Genomic DNA, 23,292 nt, shown 5'->3' with positions numbered 1-23,292 from the left:
TCCTACTCTGACTTATTTACTTAGCATAACACACTCGAAGTCCATCCATCTTGTCCCAAGTGGCAAAAATATCATTCTTTTTATGGCTGTGTAGTATTCCATTGTATATTTAAACGACAACTTCTCCATTTACTTATCTATTGATGGACACTTGGGTTGGTTCCATATCTTAGCTACTGTAAATAATGCTATAATAAACAGGGGTGCGTATATCTTTACAAATTAGTGTTTCATTTCTTTGGGTAAATATCCAGTAGTAGAATTGTTGGATCTTATGGTATTACTATTTTTAATTTTTTGAGGAACTTTATATTGCTTTCCACAGTGGCTGTGCCAGTTTACATTCCCACCAACAGATTCCTTTTTCTCCACATCTTTGTCAACAGTTATGATTATCTTTTTTATTTTAGCCATTCTGACAAGTGTGAGGTAATACTTCATTGCGGTTTTACTTTGCATCTACCCCTGACGATGAGTAATGTTGAGCATCTTTTCATGTGTATATTGGCCATCTGTATGTCTTCTTTGGAAAAACGTCTATTCAGGTCCTCTGCACATTTTTTAAGTGGACTATTTGGTTTTCTTTGTGTTGAGTTGTAGAAGTTCTTTATATATTCTGGGTATCAATCCCTTATTGGACAGATTATTAGCAAATATCTTCTCTCATTCAGTAGGTTGCTTTTTAGTTTTGTTGATGGTTTCCTTCACTGTGCAAAACTTTTAATTTTAATGTAGTCCTAATGGTTTATTTTTGTTTTTGCTTCCTTGCCTGAGGAGACATTTCTGGACAAATGTTGCCAATGCCAAAGAAATTACTGCCTGTGTTCTTCTCTACAATTTTTATGGTTTGAGATCTCACATTTAAATCTTCAATCTATTTTGAGTTTATTTTTGTGTATGGTGTTAGAAAGTGGTCCAGTTTTATTCTTTTGCAGGTAGCTGTCCAGTTTTTTCCAGCACCATTTTTTGAAAATACTGTCTTTTCCCCATTGTATATTCTCCTTTGCCATAGATTAATTGACCATATAAGCATGGGTTTATTTCTGGGCTGTATTCTGTTCCATTGATTTATGTGTCTATTTTTGTGCCAGTACCGTACTGTCTTCATGATTACAGCTTTGTAATACAGCTTGAAGTCTGGAATTGTGATACACAGCATTGTTCTTCTTTCTCAAGATTGCTTTGGCTATTTTGGGTCTTTGTAGTTTGTACAAATTTTAGTATTGTTTTCTCTAATTCTGTTAAGAATGCTATTGGCATTTTCATAGGGATATTGCTGAATTTGTAGGTTGCTTTAGGTACTATGGACATTTTAACGATATGAATTCCTCCAATCCATGATCATGGACTATCTTTCCATTTGTTTGTGTTGTCTTCAATTTCTTTCATCAGTGTTTTATAGTTTTCAGAGTACAAGTCTTTCACTTCTTTGGTTAAGTATAATCTTAGGTATTTTGTTATTTTTGGTGCAATTGTAAATGGAATTGTTTTCTTAATTTCTCTTTCTGCTACTTCATTATTAGTGTATAGAAACACCACTGATTTAGGGGCACCTGGGTGGCTCAGTCAGTTAAGCATCTGACTTCAGCTCAGTTTATGATTTAACGGTTTGTGGGTTCGAGTCCTGTGTCGGGCTCTGTGCTGACAGATCAGAGCCTGGAGCCTGCTTCAGATTCTGTGTCTCCCTCTCTCTCTGCCCCTGCCCGGCTTGTACTCAGTCTCTCTCTGGCTCTCAGAAATAAATAAACGTTTAAAAAATTAAAAAAAAAAACACCACTTATATCTGGGTATTAATTTTGTACAGAACTTATTTTATACTAGTTTCAAGTTTGTACCATTAAACATCTCTCCCATTCCCTTATCCACCAGCCCCTTGTAACCACCATTCTACTCTGTTTTCATGAGTTCAGCTTTTTTTAGATTCCATATATAAGTGATATCATACAGAATTCTTTCCCTGTCTGACTTATCACACTTAGCATGATGCTCTCAAAGTCCATTCATGTTGTCACAAATATTTCATGACCTATATCTATATATATCTTCTTATCCATTCTTCCTTTATGGGCATTTAAATTGTTTCTATATCTTGACTGTTGACTGTTGTGCAGAAGACTGCAATAAACATAATACTGCTTATGTTTCTTAAATATTGTGTTTTTATTTTATTAAGGTATATATCCAGATGTGGAATTATTGGATATGATAGGTTTGTTCTTATTTTTTTGAGGAACCACCCTATTGTTTTCTGTAGCAGTGTAAAAAAATGTGTGTTCCTACCAACAGTGCACAGAGTTCCCTTTTCTCTACATCCTCGGCAGTTCTTGTTATCTTCTGTCTTCTTGATGACAGCCATTTTAACAGGTGTAATGTGATATCTCATTGCGGCTTTGATTTGCATTTGATTTGCATTTGATGATTAGTAATGTTGAGCCTCTTTTCATGTACCTGTTGGCCATCTGGATGTCTTCTTTAGAAAAATATCTATTTAGTTCCAATATCCATTTTTAAATCAGTTTTTTTTTTTTTTTGTTATTGAGTTGTGAGTTCTTTATATATATTGGATATTAACCCCTTGTCTCATATATGGTTTGCAAATATTTTCTCTCATTCTGTAGGTTGCCTTTTTCATTTTGTTGATTGTTTCTTTTGCTGTGGAGAAGCATTAGTCCTACTTGTTGATTTTTACTTTTGGTTGTTTGCGCTCTTGGTATCAATCCAAAAAATAATTGCCAAGAGCAATGTCAAGGAGCTTTGTTCCTGTGTTTTTTTCTAGGAGTTTTATGGTATCAGGTCATATCTTTAAGTCTTTGATCTACTTCAGGTTAATTTTTTTTTAAAGTTTTTATTTAAATTCAAGTTAGTTAACATACAGCATAGTTTCAGGTGTACAAAATAATGATTCAACACTTCCATACATCACCCTGTGCTCATCACAAGTGCCCTTCTTAATCCCTATCACCTATTTAACCCATCTCCCTATCCACCTCTCCATGGGTAACCATCAATTTGTTCTCTATAGTTAAGAGTCTTTTTCTTGGTCTGCCTCTTCTTCCCCTTTTCTCATTTGTTTTATTTCTTAAATTCCTCATATGAATGAAATCATATGGTATTAGTCTTACTCTGACTGACTTATTTAGCTTAGCATATTATTCCCTAGCTCCATCCATTTTTTTGAAAATGACAAGATTTCATTCGTTTCTTATGGCTGAGTAATATCCCATTGTATACATGTATACCACATCTGCTTTATCCATTCATCAGTTGATGGACACTTGGGCTGTCTCCATATAATTGGCTATTGTAAATAATGCTGCTGTAAACATCATGGTGCATGTATCTCTTTGAAATAGTATTTTTGTATTCTTTGGGTAAATACCTAGTAGTGCAGTTGCTGGACCATAGGCAGTTCTAGTTTTAACTTTTTGGGGAAATTCCTTATTGTTTTCCAGAGTCACTTCAATTTGATTTTTGTGAGTGGTGTAAGATAGGGGTTCAATTTCATTTTTCTGCATGTGTCTACCCAGTTTTCCCAGCACCATTTGTTGAAAAGACAGTTCTTTCCCCATTAGGCATTCTTGGTTCCTAGTCAATTATTAGTTGAGGATATATGCAGGGGGTTAATTCTGAGCTTTCTATTCTGTTCCATTGGTCTATGTGTCTATTTTTATGCGAGTACCATACTGTTTTAATGACTATAGCTTTGTAGTATAGTTTGAAACCTAAAAGTGCGGTGCCTCTGGCTTTGTTTTCTTTTTCATGATTGCTTTGGATAGCTAGGGTCTTTTGTGGTTCTGTACAAATTTTAAGTTTTTTTCTATTTCTGTGAAAAATGCCATTGGAATTCTGGTAGGGATTGCGTTGACCCTATAGATGGCTTTGGGTAGGATGATGTCAGCATCATGGCAGCATAAGTTATACCTTTTACCTTTTTCCTTTTTCCTTTTATTTGCAACTAATTTGTCATTCATAATGAAACAGAAGTACCTCTGGACATTACACCAGAGTACACAGGAGATTCTATCAACTGTGATTCAGAAAATAGTAGGCCTGAACTTTGAAGGGGGCTGTGGATTCAAGGGAGTCACTGAGTCTCCGCACCCTCACTTGACACAATAAGGGCTAGTGGCGGAAGCAAAAGTGGAGAATACAAAACAGAGCAGACATGCAAGGGATGTAGAAAATTCGTAGAGTTCTAGCAGCCTGATGGAGAAGCAGGCATGCCATCGGAGCAGGACAGAGATGAGTATGGAGACAGAGGGGAAGGAGGCTATTAAGGAGTCAGTCCCATTCCCCAGGGTGGCGCTGCAGTGCCCTGGGGTTTTGCCAGCAGCAACGACAGTGACCTCCCACACAGAAGAAGTAGAAAGCAAAAGATGTGTGACTAACTGACCACCCGGCTGAGCAGGTCACAGACAGAGGGACCTGTTTTCTTCCAGGAATATGGTTTCTGAGGAGGGACCTCCATTACTAGGGGGTGGCGAGTGGGGGATGGAGAGGAGAGAAAAGGAAAGAGGCAGACTAGAATAACCAAGGCTTTGAAGGTAGGAGTTTCATGCTGTCTGCTTTAAGATCTCAGTGGAAGGTCTGCCCACAAAACTCTGGGAGTACCCCCACTCAAGGATCCCCCTTTCAGGCAGTGGGCACCCACAAATCCCCAGGTGCTAAGTTTACACCCTTTCCCCCCCACCCAACCACCTTTCTTTATACCAGCTTTTTAAAGTGTGCCCTCCCCAGTGCTGCCCCAGAGCCAGTTCAGGGTTAGAGAAACCAAAAATTTGAGATATACTGCCACCTTGTGGAAAACCAAGTTTCTAACTGCTAGTCTGTAGAATTGTCAAAAAGAACAAGTGTGTGCTACTTCAGATGCAACAACAGAGGCACGTTTCATCAAACACTATGAAAAGTCATGGTAATATGGTATCACAAAAAGAAAGTGATAATTCTCCGGCAATCAAACCCAAAGACATAGAACAGTGATCTAAGTGATAAAGAATTCAAAATAGCTGTTATGAAGAGATTCAACAGATTACAAGAAAACTCAGAAAGGCAGTTCAAGAAACTCAGGAGTAAAATTAAGGAGTTCTTCAGAGGAGTTCTGCACCAAAGAAATGGAAAAATTTAAAAAGAACCAGACAGAAATTCTGGAGCTAAAGAATTCAGTGAATCCAATGAAGAATGCATTAGAGCCTAGGAAATAGTACAGATTAGACTGAAGAAAGAATTAATGATCTGGAGGATAAATATTTATAAATAATCCAGTTAGAAGAAGAGAGAGAACTAAGATTTTAAAAAAGTGAAGGCATCCTATGAGAGCTATTGGATAAGATAAGAAGTACATATATGACAATAACTGGTCTACCTGAAAGAGAAGAGAGGGTAAAGGGAGCAGAGAGTATATTTAGAGAAATACTAGCTGAGAATTTCCCAACCCTGGGGAAGGAACTGGAAATACAAGTCCAAGAACCCTGTAGAACAAACTTATCTCAGTGCAAAAAAATCTTCTCCAAGACACATTACAATGAAACTGTCAAAAATCAATGATAAAGAATCATAAAGGCAGCCAGGGGAAAAAAGAACACAACTGACAAAGAAACCCCCATTAGAGTATCAGATTTCTCAGCAGAAACGCTACAAGCCGGGAGAGAATAGAATGACATTTTTACGTGCTAAAAAATAAAAACTGCCAGCCCACAATACTTTTATGGCCACGTTATCCTTCAAATATGAAGGAGAAACAAAGGTTTTCTCAGACAAAACTTAGGGAGTTCACCACCACTAGACCTGCCTTGCAAGAAATGCTCAAAGAAGTTCCTCAAGCTGAAATGAAAAGATGCTAATTACTTACATAGAAGTAAATGAAAGTGCACAATACTCTAGCAAAGGTAAAAATAAACAATAAGGTAGTATGGGTAATGGGGCTTTGGGTAGTTTGGACATTGTAACTATATTAATTCTTCCCATCGATGAACACACAATGACTTTCCATTTGTTTGTGCCTTCTTTGATTTCTTTCAGTGAAGTCCTACAGTTTTCATTGTATAGATCTTTCACTTCCCTAGTTAAATTTATTCTTATTTTGTTGGTTTTGAGGTTACTGTGACTAAGATATTTTTCTTTGTTGCTTTTTTAAGCATTTCAATTGTTAGTGTGTAGAGATGCAACTGATTTCTGTATGTTGATTTTATATCCTTCAATCTTACTAAATTTGCTGATTAGTGCCAGTAGTTTTTGGTTGAGTCTTTGGGATTTCCCTATGTAAAATCATATCATCTGCAAATAATATCAATTTTACTTCTTCCTTTCCCAATTGGATGCCTTTTATTTAAATTTTTGTCTTGTCTAATTACTCTGGCAAGGACTTCCGGTACTATGTTGAGTAAGAATGATGACAATGGGCATACATGTCTAGTTTTTGATCTTAGAGGAAACAGCTTTCAATTTTCCTCCATTGAGTATAATGTTAGCTGTGAGTCTGTCATACATGGCCTTTATGTATGTTACTTCTATACCCCATCTATTGAGGATATTTATCATGAAAGAATATTGTATTTTGTCAAATGTTTCTTCTGTGTCTATTGTGAGATGACATGATTTTTATCTTTCATTCTATTAATGTGGTGTAAAACATTTATTGATTTGCATATGTTGAACCCTCCTCACATCCTAGAAACACATATCACTTGATCATGATGCATAATGTTCTTGCATTCAGTTTGCTAATATTTTCTGAGAATTTTTGCGTCTATATTTATCAGGGATACTGATCTACAGTTCTCTTTCCTTTGTAGTGTCCTTATCTGACTTTGGTATCAGGGTAATACTGGGCTTGCCTAACAGGTTTAGTTCCCTCCTCTTCAGTTTTTTGGAAGATTTTGCAAAAGATTGCCATTAATTCTTTAAATGTTTGGTGTTATTCACCAGTAAAGCCATCCAGCCCTCTGTGTTGGAAAGTTTTTGATTATTGATTCAATCCCTTTACTTACTATTGGTCTATTCATATTTTCTATTTTGTCCCAATTCAGTGTTCCATGTTTCTAGGAATTTATCTAGGTTGTCTAATTTGTTGGCATATAATTGTTCATAGTAGTCTCATGATCCTATGCATTTCTGCAGTTATAATGTCTCCTCTTTTGTTTCTGATTTGAATGTTCTATTTTTCCTTGGTTAGTCTAACTAAAGGTTTGTCCGTTTTGTCTTTGTGAAAAGCCAACTCAGTTTTGTTGGGTTTTTTAATTGTTTTTCTTATCTTTCACTTATTCACCAGTCTATTATTTCCTTCTTTCTACTAATTTTGGGCTTCTCTTTTTCTAATTCCTTCAGATGTAAATTAGGTTGTTTTATATCTTTCCAATTTTTTTAAAGTTTATTTGTTTATTTTTGGGGGGGAGGGGTAGAAAGAGAGAGGGAGAAAGAGAGAGTCTCAAGCATGGAACCTGATGCAGGGCTCGAACTCACAAATCCTGAGATCGTGACCCGAGCTGAAACCAAGAGTTGGATGCTTAACTGACCGAACCACCTAGATGCCCCAAAATTCTTTCTAACATTTTTAATGGATGCATTTATTGCTGTGAACTTCCCTCTCAGAACTTTCGCAGCATCCCCTAAATTTTAGTCTGTTGTGTTTCCATTTTCATTTATTTCTTTTTCTTTAATTTTTTTTTACCGTTTATTTATTATTGAGAGACAGAGAGACACAGAACATGAGCAGGGGAGGGGTAGAGAGAGGGGGAAACACAGAATCCGAAGTAAGCTCCAGGCTCTGAGCTGTCAGCACAGAGCCCAGCGCAGGGATCGATTGCGAGATCATGACCCAAGCCGGAGTCGGTCGCTTAACCAACTGAGCCACCCAGGCGCCCCTCCATTTTCATTTATTTCAAGATATTTATTTATTTCCTTTTTGATTTCTCCTTTGACCCACTGGTTGTTCAGAAGTGTGTTACTTACACATATTTGTAGATTTTCCAGCTTTCTTCTTGTTATTTACTGGTATCTAGTTTCACACCATTGTGGTTGGAAGAGATAGCTAGTATTATTTCAATCTCCTTAAATTTGCTAAGATTTGTCTTTTATCTTATATGATCTATCCTGGAGAATGTTCCACGTTCACGTGAGAAGAATGTGTATTCTGCTGTTATTGGATAGCATGTTCTACATAGGTCTGTTAAGTCCATTTTGTCTAAAGTATGATCCAATTCCAATGTTTCCTTGTTGATTTTCTATCTGAATGATCTATCCTTTGCTGAAAGTGGGGTATTGAAGTCCCCTGCTATTATTTTTTTTAATGTTTATTTAGTTTTGAGAGAGAGAGAGATGGAGCACGAGCAGGGGAGGGGCAGAGAGAGAGGGAGTCACAGAATCTGAAGCAGGCTCCAGGCTCTGAGCTGTCAGCACAAGCCCGACACATGAGATCATGATCTGAGTCAAAGTTGGATGCTCAAGCGACTGAGCCACCCAGGCGCCCCATGAAGTCCCCTACTATTATTATATTGTTGTCTCTTTCTCCCTTCAGATCTATTAGTAATTGCTTAAAGTAGTTAGGTGCACCAATGTTGGATGAGTACATATTTACGACTCCTCTATCTTCTTGGTGTGTTGACACCTTTATCATTATATAATGAATGACCTCTGTTTCCTGTTTCCATGTTTGGTTTAAAGTCTATTTTTTCTGACATTAGTATAGCTATCCTGCTTTCTTTTGGTTTCTACATGCATGGGATATCTTTTTCCATCCCTTCACTTTGAGCCTGTGTCCTTAGAGCTGAAGTGAATCTCTTATAGGCATGACATTGTTGGGTCCTGTTTTTTTTATCCATCCATTCATTCTGTGCCTAGATGTGATTGTGTGAATTCAATCCATTTAAATTTAGAGTAATTATTGATTTGTAAGGACTTACTATGGTCATCTTATCTATTGCTTTCTGGTTGTTTTGTATATCCCATTGTTTATTTTTCCTTCTGTTTATGTCTACCTTTTGTTCATGGATGGATGTCTAATTAGTTGTTGATTGTTATGTAAATTGGTGATCTATTTTCTCATGAACTTGGATGCCCAAGTGTCTCCTCAGGTTTAGGAAGTTTTCAGCTATTATTTCTTTAAATAAACTCTTTGTCTCCTTCTCCCTCTCTTCGCCTTCTGGAATCCCAATTATTCTAATGATTGCCCTTGTGACTGAGTCCCATAGGTCACTCAGGCTTTGCTCTTTTTTATTCCTTTTTCTTTGTTCACTTCTGAATTATTTCTAAATTTCTGTCCTCTAAGTCACTAATTCTATCTTCCATTTGTGTGATTCTGCTACAAATGCTCTCTACTATATTCTTCATCTCACTCACTGAATTAATCTAGCCTCAGAATTTGTTTGGTTCTCTTCTAGAATTTCCATATCTTTGGTAAAGGATTCATTTTTGTTGTTCATGTATGGTTTTCCCCTAATATCACTGAATATCTTCAAAATAGCTATCCTGAATTGTTTCTTTACCAGTCAGATCACAGTATTCTGTTGAGTTGTTGGGAAATTATAACAACTGGGTTATTGGGAAATTATATCTTTTGGGGGGTGACGTATTTTATTTTTCACATTCCTTATATTTTTGCATTGCTGTCTTCCCATTCATCTTCTTAAATCTTTATTGATTGCTTCAGATGGGGGTAGTGATCACTGGAGTTACTAAATCTGGGGTTTCCTCAGCCTTTGAATGGGTAGACCTGGCTCCACTATCCTCACTCCTTCTTGTGGCAGAGTTCTTAAGCTTTTCCATCTTTTCCTAGGCTTGTAACTCACAAGGCTGCTGCTCGAACCCTCTCGTTTTCCATAAAGTGACTCTTACAGTTGCAGTTTGTGGTTTCTCCTTTGCCCACAGACCCGTTTTTCTGAGAGTTCTCCAATAACCGGACCTGCTCTCACCCGTGCACTTGGGACCACTCACAAAGTGGGGGGCCACAGGGTGGGGGAGGTGCAGGTCTAGCACTCAAGGTGGGGGGGTGGGGTTCTCAAGTGGGATGTTCCCGAAGGCTTGGGGGCCGACTTCCTGGTGAAGTCCTGAAGCAGTCAGAAGGAACCACGTTCCTTTAATGCCCTTTGATATTCTTGTTTGTTTCCTACCCTTTCCCCTCCTTCCCCCAGTCATGGATGTCCTACCCTGGGTGCTGCTGGAGGGAAATGGGTTTCTTGAGCCATGACCCACAGAGCTGGATTAATTGGGGTAGTCAGGCACTCACTCACAGTGCTCTGCCTCCTCCACAGGAGTGGTTGCCCACACCTGACAGTTTAGCCCCATGGAGTGTTGCCCTGGGTGGGAGGGCTCTAGCAAGAGCTTCTCTCTTTCCACGGAGTACAAACTCATCCTTCTCGTTCCAAAGGTGTGTTGGCATCTCCCCACAAGCAGGCTGGATTTCTACAAATTCTTTCTTGCCCATGTGTATCTGAATAGGCCAGTGCTCTTCAGGTTTTTTTTCCCTTACTGGGGCAAGCAGAGGTCCGCAGGACTACCTTGGGTCCACAGCCTTTACCCGGTGTTTACTTTTGAAAGCACAGGTAGGTAAGAGTCCTCTCAGATTCCTTGGTGTAGGGTGCTGGGTCCAATAGCTCCCAGGGAGGCCCTCTTGTTCATGCATAAATTTCCAATTAGTGGTTTTAAAAGGGGGGGGGAAGGAGGAGAATCCTACACCTCCATGATGCTGACATCACTCCTTATCAATTCTTAGGGACCAATCCACTAAAGAAGGGAATTCGGACACAGAAATAATATTTTCCCAATTCTGTGATACTGCATGGGTGGGAGCCTACTAGGTACCCTCACCTCTGCTTCACCCGCAATAACCAGTTTCCCTCTCTTCAATTTGAGATCTCCCTCCCTCTCTCTCTCTCTCTCTCTCTCCACACTCCTCCCCCAACATATTTTAATATCTGATTTCAGAGTTGCATCGAGTAAGCTGTGTTGTCAGCTGCTGGGAACCCAGCAGCAGGGTCCTAATGAAATCTATCTCCACAAGATAGCTGTGATTTTCACTGGATGAAGTTCCTTTTGGTGCTGTGAAGGACTTTTTTTGGTCAGATGTCAAGGAGCCATGGAGGAGTGGTGGACAGAGGCTCTTTTCTTTGCCAACTGGTCTTTTGATAGGAGGAGCCTGAAATGAATGGAAGGCAGCTATAAGGTTTAAAACTCTTGCTGTGACGCTGGCGGGAACCAAGGCCTCTGTATCCACAGATCCTAGAGTCGCGAGAACAGGAAACAGATTCCCCTGGTGGGTCACTGGAAGTGTTATGCTTACTTCTATCCCTTGGTACCTGGACCCATGTAGTATACCCACTGAGAACACAACACCACATAATGATTGTTGGTTCAGAGTATATGTCACACCCTGGAGAATGCGGTGCCATCTTTTCAGGGTGTCCTCTCCTGCCTGTTGCTTCAGGTGTGCCTTTTAAAGAGGATATTCCAAAACTAAAAAATTAAAATAAAAAGGATATTCCATCACTCTATGAGCCCAGCAGATTCTGAGTTTGGCAGCCAATGACAGGATCAGTCAATCTCATTGTTCTGTGTTTATTGCTGTGTCTCCTTTGTTGTAAAGGGGATTCTTTGGTTCTTTATGATGGTATGTAGGATCCTATGTAGGTCCGTCAAATGCTCTGCAAATCCTTGCATTGTGATGTTGGCAGAGACGATGCAGCCAGAAAAGGTAAACTCAGACCCAGAATATGTGTCAGTTCTAGTCAGGATAACTCACACCCTTTTCTAAGATGGAAGGGGTCCAAAGTTACTTGTCACCGAGTGGCTGCTTGGTTTCCACAAAGGAAGGTGCTGTTATCAGGGGCTAAGTGTTGGTCTGTTACTGGCAGACAGAACATTCGACACAAGCTGGAGCTAAATCAGCCTTGGTGAGAAGGAGCTCACACTGTTGGACCCATGTGTAACCACCACCTTTCGCTACTCTGTTCAAGCTCCCACTGTATCCACGTTGCAGTGGCCTATTACAGAAGCACACACTTTCCTGAGTCATTCTGTTTGGTAGTATAGTGTCTCTTCTGCGATACATAGAACACGTGATTCAACAATCTGTATTTTCATGCTCATTCCTATGGGTCTATTCACATGCCTCTCCCCACATCTCCTCACCCCTGATCTTCCAATCTCTCTCTTCCCAGGCCTTTGCCTAGCCAGCCATACCATCAGCTATTACCTTTGAGTCTTGGGCCACTTTGCACACAGTACATGTCCGGGTATACCACCCAAAGCTCTGCACCAGGGAAGGATTTCTCCTCACCATTATCCTTCCCCGGAGCCAAAGGAGAGGCACTGGTCAACAGCAGAAAGGGAAACGGGTGACAGGATTTGTGCAGCTGATCTGTGCCCTCTGATCCCATTCTTTCCCGTGTATCACTTGCACCTTCCTACACATTGTTGCTGGGTCCACCGAACGTTATGGTTCTGCGCCTAGCAGATCCCAGCTCCGTTCGGGATGCGTAATCATTTCCAAGATCACATGCTTGTCTCAACCAGAGCCCAGGGGCATCCAAGGAATTGGGTTTCAATGATGTATAATTTCACACTGCAGGTGGCAAGGGATGGTTGCAGACTCACAGGAAGTTTATGTTGTTAACTCTCCAACTGGGCCGTGCCATAGACACCGCATGGCATCTTTTTCCATTGCTGACAGCTCAAACATCACTGGGTATGTCAGGCAGCATGGTCCAAGAGGCAAGATCACTTGCGCTGCAACCTGGACCCAGATCCCTCTTGTGTTCTGGGCCTCTCTCAAAACTGGATGAGATGCTATTTGTGTAAATGAACTGGAACAGTGTTCCCAGTCTGGAATATGCCACCTCCAGAGTCTGAAGACACCTACCAACCACTGTGCTTGCCACGGAGTAGGAGTTGTGAAATACTGTTTTTTACTTTGAAAGGGACACCCTGGAATACCCTAGATCACTGGCTCCCTAAAAATGTTACGGTAGGCTTATCTCCTACCGTGGAGGGCATGTGTCTTAATAAGGCCTTCACCATGCTTGCAACTCCTCATTCATCCAACTCACGTAACCGAGTGTTATCCATGAACCAATGTGATCCTATGTCACATGGTCCAGACCCCTTGGGACTGTATTATTATTATTATTATTATTATTAAATTTTTAATGTTTATTTACTTTTGAGAGGGGGCAGGGGCAGAGAGAGGGAGACACAGAAGCCGAAGCAGGCTCCAGGCTCCGAGCTGTGAGCACAGAGCCCAACGTGGGGCTCGAACTCATGGACCATGAGATCATGACCTGAGCCAAAGTTGGATGCCCAACTGACTGAGCCACCCAGGGGCCCCAGAACTGTATTATTATTGAGGGCAGGCGAGTTAAATATTTAGAGCACACTGTGTTGTGCAGCCATAACATCAACTTTCTGTCCCTCTGAACAGGGGACAAAAAAGAAGGCGTTTACCAGATCAGTGGCCACACTCCATCCATGTGAGCCCTTGCTCACCTCCCTTAACAAAGATGCGTGTCTGGTGCAGCAGCTACAGCTGGACCTACAACTCGGTCAAGTTTGCAGGGGCTCTCTGTCATCCTCCAAGACCCACCTGCAGGGAACACACTAGACAATTAAGTGGGTATGCAGAGACCACCGTTCTTGCATCATTTAGGTCTTCGAGTGTGACACTTAATCCCTCGCTTCTACCCAAGATGCGATATCGCTATTTACTGACTATCTTGGCTGAGAGTATGGGGGCAATTGCAAAGTGTCCACTTAAGTCTTCCTTTCTACCGTAGCTCTTACTCTATGGACTGAGGATGGTGTCCCTTTACACAGCACACTCCTTACTGCTTTGGTAAATGGAGGAACCTCTGTGCTGTCTCACATTACACAGTATTTTCAGTCTAACACACACACACTGCTCTGAGTTTTTTTTTGTTTTGTTTTGTTTTTTAATATTTATTTGAGACAGAGAGAGACCACAAGGAAGGGGAGGTGCAGAGAGGGAAACACAGAATCCAAAACGGCGCTCGAACTCATGAACCATGGGATCATGACCTGAGCCCAAGTCAGATGCTTAAGTGACCATGCCACCCAGGCACCCCTTCTCTGAGCTTTCTGATCCCTTCTTCTTGTTCGCCTTGGAAGTTCTGTGATACTTAGCTGGGCCGAGCTAGGTGGCTAAGGCTTTCTCCAAGCTTCCAAGAACTACCCTAGCCATGTACTGGCACGGTCTCCTCAGGTCTCTGCCAGAGCTAAATCTTTTATCATTGGCAAGTGCCTACATATAAATAAACTCTCTCACCCAACTTTATGTTCCTTCCTCCCTTGACCCAGAATCCTCAGGATCCTGGCTCGTATATACTCTTCCTGGCTCCTCCGAGTTTATTTGGGCAAGGTTCTGCAGCAACTTTGGCAGGCCGGCACTTGATCCTGTGTTGTGTCTTCTCCTTACCTCCTGGCTTAGCGTCAGAGCAGGGGAGGCAATCCCGAGGAGGGTACATGTTATCCTGCGAGGCAGGAGTTAACACATCCTCTTTCAGCACGGAACAGGAAGGCAGTGAATGGTAGCGTAACAGAAGAAGCAGGCTGCTTCCGCAGGCCCATATCCAAGATTTTCATGGGTGTTAAGCTCAGATGTCCTCATCCCAGGTTTCAGGTCCTCCTTCTTTCCGATCATCTCCCTGACCTTGTCTTAGCAGACACGATGCTGCTTGAATCCAATCTTCTCTTGAGTTCTGCCAACCCTAGGGTCACGTCCTGGCCCTGATCCTTGGCATCTTCCACCCTCCCACTCTTTTTATATAAATGCTATCAAGAAGGCCCTGTGGCTTTCATACACAGCCTCTAATTGGTGATTAATCACCCTCAGGTTTCTCTAATGCACGGACTGCCCCCAGCAGCCACCCTCCAATTCCGTACTCTTTGTAATTACTACTTCTCTTGAACTTCTCAAATGCCTAAGACATTGTCCCTACCAGAGCATTTCCAGTATCCACTCATTCCTGTGGAAGTTTCAACGATTACCTTGCTATGGCATGCTGGTGGTGATCCATGTATGCCCCCAATAATAGGGTCCTCCGTTGCCAGCCTGTCAGTGGGTGATCCAGCTCCAAAACGTTATTTTAGGATCTACCTCCTGAGACCATTCTTGGCCTATACAGCTGCCTTAGATGGGCTGCCCTGAATAAGTCTCAGATGGAGATCTGCATCCAAGACATTCACTGTGGTACGCCACTGGGATCAAAGCCTGTAAGCGTCTGTAGGAAGGAGGATGAGGCAGAGAAATGTAGTTAAATAAGCAAGGCACTCACAACAAAGGCCTCAGCTGATGTCATGGGTAGCCCTGGGGCTGGGATGGCCTTCCAAAGTTGTCCTGCCTTAGCCAAGGGGGCTGGACTTTGATAACCTTGATGTAGGTTTTGGAGAGAAGTCATTACTTAAGTGAGTTAACTCTCTTCGGCTGGTGGCAGTTCTCAAACAGCAACTCTGCTCAATGTGCTCAGCCACCAACACTGCCAGCAGTTGAGGGAATGAGTACTTCGCCCCCAAAAATGTACCCTAGAACATCATAAGTCCAGCTTCTAGCCCCCAACTTCTGCTCTGTGTCCTCCCTCTCGCTACAGACAGATTTAAAAAACTATAGAGTGTATCCTTCCATTTAAAAATGTAAATACAGGAGCAGGGCACCTGGATGGCTCAGTTGGTTAAACGTCCAACTTCGGCTCAGGTCATGATCTCGCGGTTTGTGAGTTTGAGCCCTGTGTTGGGCTCTGTGCTGACAGCCCAGAGCCTGGAGGTTGATTCAGATTCTGTGTCTCCCTCTCTCTGCCTCTCCCATGCTCATGCTCTGTCTCTCTCTGTCTCTCAACAATAAACAAACGTAAAAAAAAAATTTTTTTTTAACTATAAATACAGGAGCACGTGGGTGGCTCATTTGGTTGAGTGTCCAATTTAGGCTCCGGTCACCATCTCACAGCTTGTGGGTTCCAGCGCGTTGAGCTCCGGGCTGACACCTCAGAACCTGGAGCCCGCTTCAACTGTGTCTCCCTTTGTCTCTGCCACTCCCCGACTCACACTCTGCCTCTCTCTCTCTCTCTCTCAAAAAAAAAGATAAAAAAAAAAGTACATAAACACATGCACACACACACACACACTCATTCTCTTTTTCTTAGATAATTGGTAGCCTACTGTGATGGCTGGCTGGGCCACAGGGGTACCCAGACATTTGCTTAAACATTGAGGATGTTTCTGAGGGTTTTTGCATGAAATTAACATTAAAATCACTATACTGAGTGAAGCAGACAGCTCTCCCTAATGAGGGTGGGCCTCACCCAATCAGTCAAAGACATGAATCAAGTAAAAAGGCTGACCCTCATCCAAGTATGAGAAAATTCCTCCTGTCTGTCTTCAAACTGGGACATTGGCTTTTTCCTGCCTTCAGAATTGAACTGAGTTTTATAATAAATCTCTTACGTTATTTAAAAAATATCACCAACACCATGACTTTAAGTAAAGAGATTTAGTACAAAGGATTAGCCCACGTGATTATGAAGGCTGGCAAGTCCCAAGAGCTACACAGTGAGTCAGCAATCTGGAGACCTAAGAGAGCCGAAGGTGAAGTTCCAGTCCGAATCTGAATGCCCGAGAACCAGGAGGGCCAATGCTGTAATTCTGGTCTGAAGGCTTGCAGACTTGAGACCCAGGATAAGCTGATGTTTCAGTTTGTCTGAAGGCAGGAGAAAGCTGAGATTCCAATTTGAAAGCAGTCAGGTAGAAGGAAATCTCTCTTATTTGGATGAGAATGAGCCCTTTTATTCTACTCAGACCTTCAACTGATTGGGTAAGGCCCACCCACATTTGGAAGGCCAAATCTGCTTTACTCAGCCTACTGATTCAAATGTTAAACTCATTATACAGGGAGTCTCCAACTTACAATGGTGCAAACTTAACAACTGTTTGACTTCATGATGGTGCAAAAGCAATATGCATGCAGTAGAAACTGTACTTCACATTTTGAATATTTACCTTTCCCCAGGCTAGGGATATGCGGCACAAAACTCTCTCCTGATGCTGGGCGGCTCCAGTCAGCCACACAATCACAAAGGTAAACAAACAAAAAAACACCCATATGACGGTTGTTTTTCACACTCAATACAGTATCAATAAGCTACACAAGACATCCAACCGTTTATTATAAAATTAGCCTCGTGTCAGCTGGTTTTGCCCAACTGTTGACTAATATGTTTTTCCATCTTGCTTTTCTCACTTAACAGTATATTCTAGGGATCAATTTGCAGCAACGTTACAGATGGTTCTCATTTTGACAGTTCTGTCAAAAAAAAAAAATGACTTTTCTTACATCCCAGAGCTCGTGGGGTAAAATTCACACGTGCCACAAATCTAAGGAAATGTGTCGAAGAGAACATCTGAGAAGGACTAGAATTGTAAAAATCACGAAAACAAAAAACAAGAAAAACAAACTTTGGCCTAACTGGAAGAGGAACCCAATTCACAGTCCAGAAGAGAAGAGCAAATAAGAAAGTGTGGACCAATAGTGAGAAATCAGAACATGAGTGATGAAACTTAAGAAAACAATGAGCTTAGGGTGCCTGGGTGGCTCAGTCGGTTGAGCGTCCGACTTTGGCTCAGGTCATGATCTCACGGTCTGTGAGTTCGAGCCCTGCCTCGGGCTCTGGGCTCTGTGCTGACAGCTGGGACCCTGGAGGCTGCTTTGGATTCTGTGTCTCCCTCTCTCTCTGCCCCTCCCCGGCTCGTGCTCTGTCTCTCTCGCTCTCAAAAATGAATAAACATAAAAAAAAAAAAAAAAAGAAAGAAAGAAAGAAAGAAAGAAAGAAAGAAAGAAAGAAAGAAAGAAAGAAAGAAAACAGCTTGACTTTGGGGTGCAACAGTCAAGTGGAGCCCCGCAGGGGTTTGTGTTCAAAAGCAATGAGGTATTTGCCACAACCGTTTTTTGTCATCTGAGCAAGAAGGGAGAAGGGACCGGATGAAAGACTTAAACCTACCTGTATAAAACAAGATGTTGCAATTTCTCAGTACGGATTTTAGAAAAAAATCTGTCATCTCCCACCCCAGTTCTCTACACAGTGTGTGACCTCATACACTTGGCTTCTGAAATAATGGAGTTTTAGAAGGATTTCACCAGTTTTTGAATATTTATTCAATTAAATAAATCAACATCAACAGCTGCTTAACAGTGATAAAATATACTTTTATTTACTTTGTTGAGTCAGAGGGTCGTAAAAAAATTATTGCTAAAGTAGATATCAGGCAAACAGAAAGGTGCTTTAGAAGTCCAGTTACCTTGGAGTTTATTTAAACTAAGAGAAAAAGATCATAATGTTTTCATGCAATACATACTTGGTTCTTTAAATAACAAGTGTGACAAATAACAGAAAGAACTATGGAATGCTGCACTTGTGATCCATACAAAACACCAACAGTTTGGATTGTACACAGTTGAAAGAAATGTCTCACACACCTTCTGAAATACTGTAGTAGCCAATACATAGAGGCATGCCTTAGGTGGGCACGGGAATGCAGTTTAGAAAAGAAAGTGAAGTATCACACTGGAACTACCCCATTTCTTCAAAATCACTGAGCAGGAAAAGCAACATTGAACTTCCGTACGGGTTTTACGCAACTTCTCTACAGTACCTTGACTTCAATCCAAGAGCAAAACTTAAGACTCTCCTCCTCTATTTTTGGTAAACAACTGCATGGTAAACTTAGATGACTTTTCCCCCTGGATTTTACCTGGGAGTGGCCTTTTTAATTTTTTTTATTTAAAAGAGGGCAGGTTTGGCACTTTTATACTGATGTCACCAATGTTAATATTTCTTGGGATCTCAGGAAGATTCATATTCTTTACAGCTGATACAGCACGGGCTGGAGCTCCCGCTAAGCCAGCCTGTATACAGAAGCAAATAAAAGAAAAAGAAAATGTACAACTCAGGTGTAGCTCATCAAAAAACACTAAAAATGGAGGACAATGATAAAAGATTTTCATATAACAAGCTTAGAGACCAGATGGTAGTTGGAATTGGTATGGGATGGTTACTTTGAAATTCTAATCTATAAAGAGAAAACAGTTGACACATTAAAAAGTACAGCGAATACATGCAATGATAACAACGGAAAGATTTACATACAAGTTAACCTGTGCTTAGATACCACATACAATATGCAGATGACAAAAACTACATCTTCACCTATATCCTGACTTACTGACTTATAATAGAAGCATGAGGCATATTTTACATTAGTTCCTTTTTAAACATCTCTTGCAACAACATGATGGATTTGGGTTTGTTTTTTGTTGTTGTTGTTGTTATTGTTTTTTGTTTTCTTTTTGCTTTTGAAATAGCATTTATTATCAAACTGTGCTATGAAATAAAAACTGAAAGTAATAGATCATGCTTGCTTAGTTTCTTTACTTAGAGCCAACTCCTTAAAACATTTCAAAACGACAATTTTTTTTTTTTTTAATTCTTGTAATTGTGGAGGCTCTTCTAAACTTTTCTAGGAAAGTTCTAAAACATTGAAAAAAAAATCAGGCTTTTCAAGCAAAGCCTCAGTCCAAAGAGAACAGTTCTGCCTGAAAATGAAACTGCAACAAAGAGGATCTTTCCAACCCTTCGATGCATTAGAGACAATATAATGATTAAAAATACTTTGTCATATAAAGTAGATTCAATGACATATGTTCAGTTTACAATATACAAATTTAGAGACAGAACAGCATAAATACAAAAGGCAGTATTTCTATAAATAACTGAATTTTAAAGCTTCTAGTAGCATTAGTGTACGATATTTGGCTTTATTCTTAATAGGGAAATTTATAATCTGTGAAATAATTTTGAAAGAAAATATGCTTAAAATTTAAAAGAAAAATGCAACTGTATCATCTTTCTCAAATAGCTACAAGAGTCTTCATACTTTTGGGATTTAAAAATATTTAGATTTCATCCATTTTTATTCAGGTGATAGAAGAAAGCCAACAAACACGTCTGAATTCAGTGGCACACATCATCTTGCACAAAAGCAGACAATTAGGTAACAGAAACAAATCTTCCACTTTGCTTCAATTACACATATGAGACAATGTCTGTGTAATTAGAAACACTAGTTTTAAGTCCCTTTTTGAACTTTTAGGTCTTTTTCTCATATGTAATCCTACCTCTTTTGTTAATTAAAATAAGAGTAATAATAAAGCTGTTACCTGAGAAAAATCTTGACTGATACAAAATAGGCCAGTGTAAACTATTTGCTGAATAAAGGATACAAACATTGTTAAGCAATGAAATAAAAGCCATGGATTATCAAGTCAGAATTGGAAATAATAAAAAAATCATTAAAATAATATTAATAATAGCTATGGTCCACACAGGCAATGATAAGGGTGATAGGGTGATATAAATGAAACACTCCATATCCAATTAAAAATGAATAGGGCTGGAGTATTCAATTTTTGTAAGTGAATAGAGGTTAGTTGTTTTTCATTGACCTCTACATTTATACCTACCTGAAGCAATGCAGTTAATTTGTGTACCCCCAAAAGATGTTGGAGACATGAATAAATATTGCGTATTCATTCAAAAGGGTCTTTAACCTGATTATCTCAAGTTCAACGTCTAGCTACCAAAATTTAGAATGGTTTAGGACCAAAGAAGGATCCATCTTATGGCTCTCTTCCTTTCACCCAAAATCTGTTGTCTGCCAAGGAACAAAAATTATTTTACAGAGTTACAGCCATCCTGGAGCTCGTATCTTTCTAATTAAAAACCACTTGCCACCATTTTTACTTGGATGTGTCTATACAGGGTACAAATGATGAGTAGATTATGAAAAAGTATTGATAAGATATTTGAATACAAGTATTTTAAAAGGCAGGAATTATTAGAGGACTTTATTACTGAGACAGAGAGAGAAAGTAGGTATGTGTGTGTGTTTTACTGGATGCTATGGTTTTAACTTTTATAAAGAGTGAAAATAATTTTTTTCAGTATTAAATGTCATTGCCAGAAAGCCTTCTTTTCCATACCACCCTGTACCATGAACAGCTCTAGACTGAACCTGAGCAAAGAAAATGAGAATAAAAATGCATCCTGTTTAATTTCTTTAGATTAAGTTGTTTCTTTGTGACCAAAGATGGTGTCGACTGTTAGCTGCTAATGAGAATACATAAAGTCAATATAGCAATTGATTTAAATAGCATATATGTGCCAAGTTCTTATTATGTAAAACCAAAAGAAGTTTCTAAGTACAACAAACTACAATTCCTCTAAACATAAGCAGCAAGCCGTAGACATGCAAAGGATGGTAACTATTCAGAACACGCAAATGAATTAAGAGAATCAAATTATTTCTCAAGCATGTTCAACACTTTTGTGTAGTACGTCATGAATTTAAATGGCCGGAAATAATCAAAAAAACCTGTAATGTGTACTTCAGTTAAGTTTTAATTAAACTAACATTTTAAGAAATCAGATTCTGCAGAATATAAAATATAAGAAAAACGTAAGTAGGACTGCTGATCAGTAAATAGATGCTTAAATGAGCTTTCAATATCTCCATACAAAAATGAAGGGCTTTAAAAAAAAAAAAAAAAGACTATTCAGGCGGTCAATACCAGAAGTGCTGTAAAACAAATTTCTTTTTTCAGACTTCCACAACAGTGAAGTCTGAAACATTTTTATTAAAGAAAAAAATATAAATGAGGTAATTTGCCATCAGGAGATTAGTTTGCCAACAGAGAGGTATAAAGTAAATTTTATCTTAGTTAAGATTATTTTTCCTTCAGTAACATACATTCAAAGCAACAAGATAATGTGTACTAGTTTGTTTGGGTTTTTTTGGACACTAAAATTTACAGAAATTAGGCTTACCTGACTTGTTAGTAGTGTGTACAATGTAAAATGTAAAATTAAGATACTCTCACAGCACAACATAGCCCTCTTAAAGATCTGAGATTACGCAGCTGACACAAAGCAGAAATAAAAAGAATGAAACCCTACTGGAGAAATAACTTGTTTCTGTCTATGTTATTGTACTCGAGCACCACCATGGCAGGCCGACTGCAGCGACTCCACTAACGAAAATAAATATGTGACTCCAAAGCAGTTAAGAGTATGAATTGGATGAGAGAATGAAGTACAGTATATAAAAGGATGGTCATGTTTTCTCTCCCATGGGATTAAATAAATTAACAGAATTAAGAGAAAGAAAACAAAATGAAGTCTGCAAGTATACCAAAATGAGGCCAAACAGATAGAAGACTTATACAGACATACTCTCGAAAATTTCAAGCACTTGAATCACAAAGATAGTAATGGATGGATATGATTTGTTTTTGATTTTGTTTTTAAATTGCCAGACCCAAAAATAAACAAAATATGTGCAAGCAAAAGTGGAAAAGCAGCATTGCTAAAATATATTTCAAAGGCTCCCTTTTCCTCATGCAATAAGGCAATTAACTTTCTCGAAGGGAAAAGGAAAGAGTCTAGATATTTATTTCATCTAAGACATAAATTACTATCCTACCATCGTGCAATATTTTTCCCAGCTTGAAATGCCAAGTAAGATGGTAGTGGGATTAATTTGTACCTACTGAAACCTTTACCCACCCTTCCTGCTGGCAGCTGCTATATGCACATTCATAATTTTGACCTAACAGCAAAGTGAAAGAACACCAACATTAATAAACACAGTATTAAATGGTTTCAGACTCAAAATCATTAACAAAATAATGGCAGTTCTTGAATGCACGTTTTGAGCAAAATAGGAAATGTCAGTATTTTACTTTCTGAACGTAAGGTAGAATAACTTAATCTGGGATCTTGTAACAGGCTTGTTCTTTGCTTTAAAGGCAGTGCTTTAATATTACAATTAGAAACAAACAGGTTAGAAATGCTGCTAATGACAGTCCTTTAGGGAGCAAGAACTGGAAGATTTTATCAAAAAGTTTTATCATAATTAGAATATTTAAAAATTTATAAACCTTCCCAATCATATAATCCGTTTTATATAATCTTCAGGTATATTTTCATTTCAAGCACAGGATTTGCCTGTGTGAAATAAATATAGCAGATTCGTGCCCAATTCGCAGATTTAACAGAACTAGTTCTGACTGTGCCAATGACCTCAGGGGGTCCTCACTGTAATTTTGTAGAAGAATAGAATAACTACATGTCAAGGTAAGAAGCAGGGACCAACTCACAACCTGACCTTCCAATATCACTGTGTCTCAGGGCCACTTTTCTTAGTCTCTGCTCTTTGAAAATAGAAACTTGATTTCAAAAGAGAAAT

General features: G+C 39.5%; 1 protein-coding gene across 1 annotated transcript in view; it reads right to left on the bottom strand.

Annotated features, from left to right (window-relative positions):
* Positions 1–18,175: 18,175 nt before the first annotated feature.
* Positions 18,176–23,292, bottom strand: part of AP3S1 (adaptor related protein complex 3 subunit sigma 1) — a 72,085-nt gene continuing 66,968 nt past the window's right edge. Inside the window, exon 6 of the mRNA XM_042982604.1 lies at positions 18,176–18,895. Within this exon, the coding sequence (XP_042838538.1) occupies positions 18,767–18,895 (129 nt within the window). The 3' untranslated portion in view covers positions 18,176–18,766. The remainder of the gene's footprint in view (positions 18,896–23,292) is intronic.

The sequence above is a fragment of the Panthera tigris genome, chromosome A1 (assembly GCF_018350195.1).
Source record: "Panthera tigris isolate Pti1 chromosome A1, P.tigris_Pti1_mat1.1, whole genome shotgun sequence".
Taxonomy (NCBI): domain Eukaryota; kingdom Metazoa; phylum Chordata; class Mammalia; order Carnivora; family Felidae; genus Panthera; species Panthera tigris.
The sequence above is the reverse complement of the archived record's forward strand: the minus strand, read 5'-3'. Positions and strand labels throughout refer to the sequence as shown.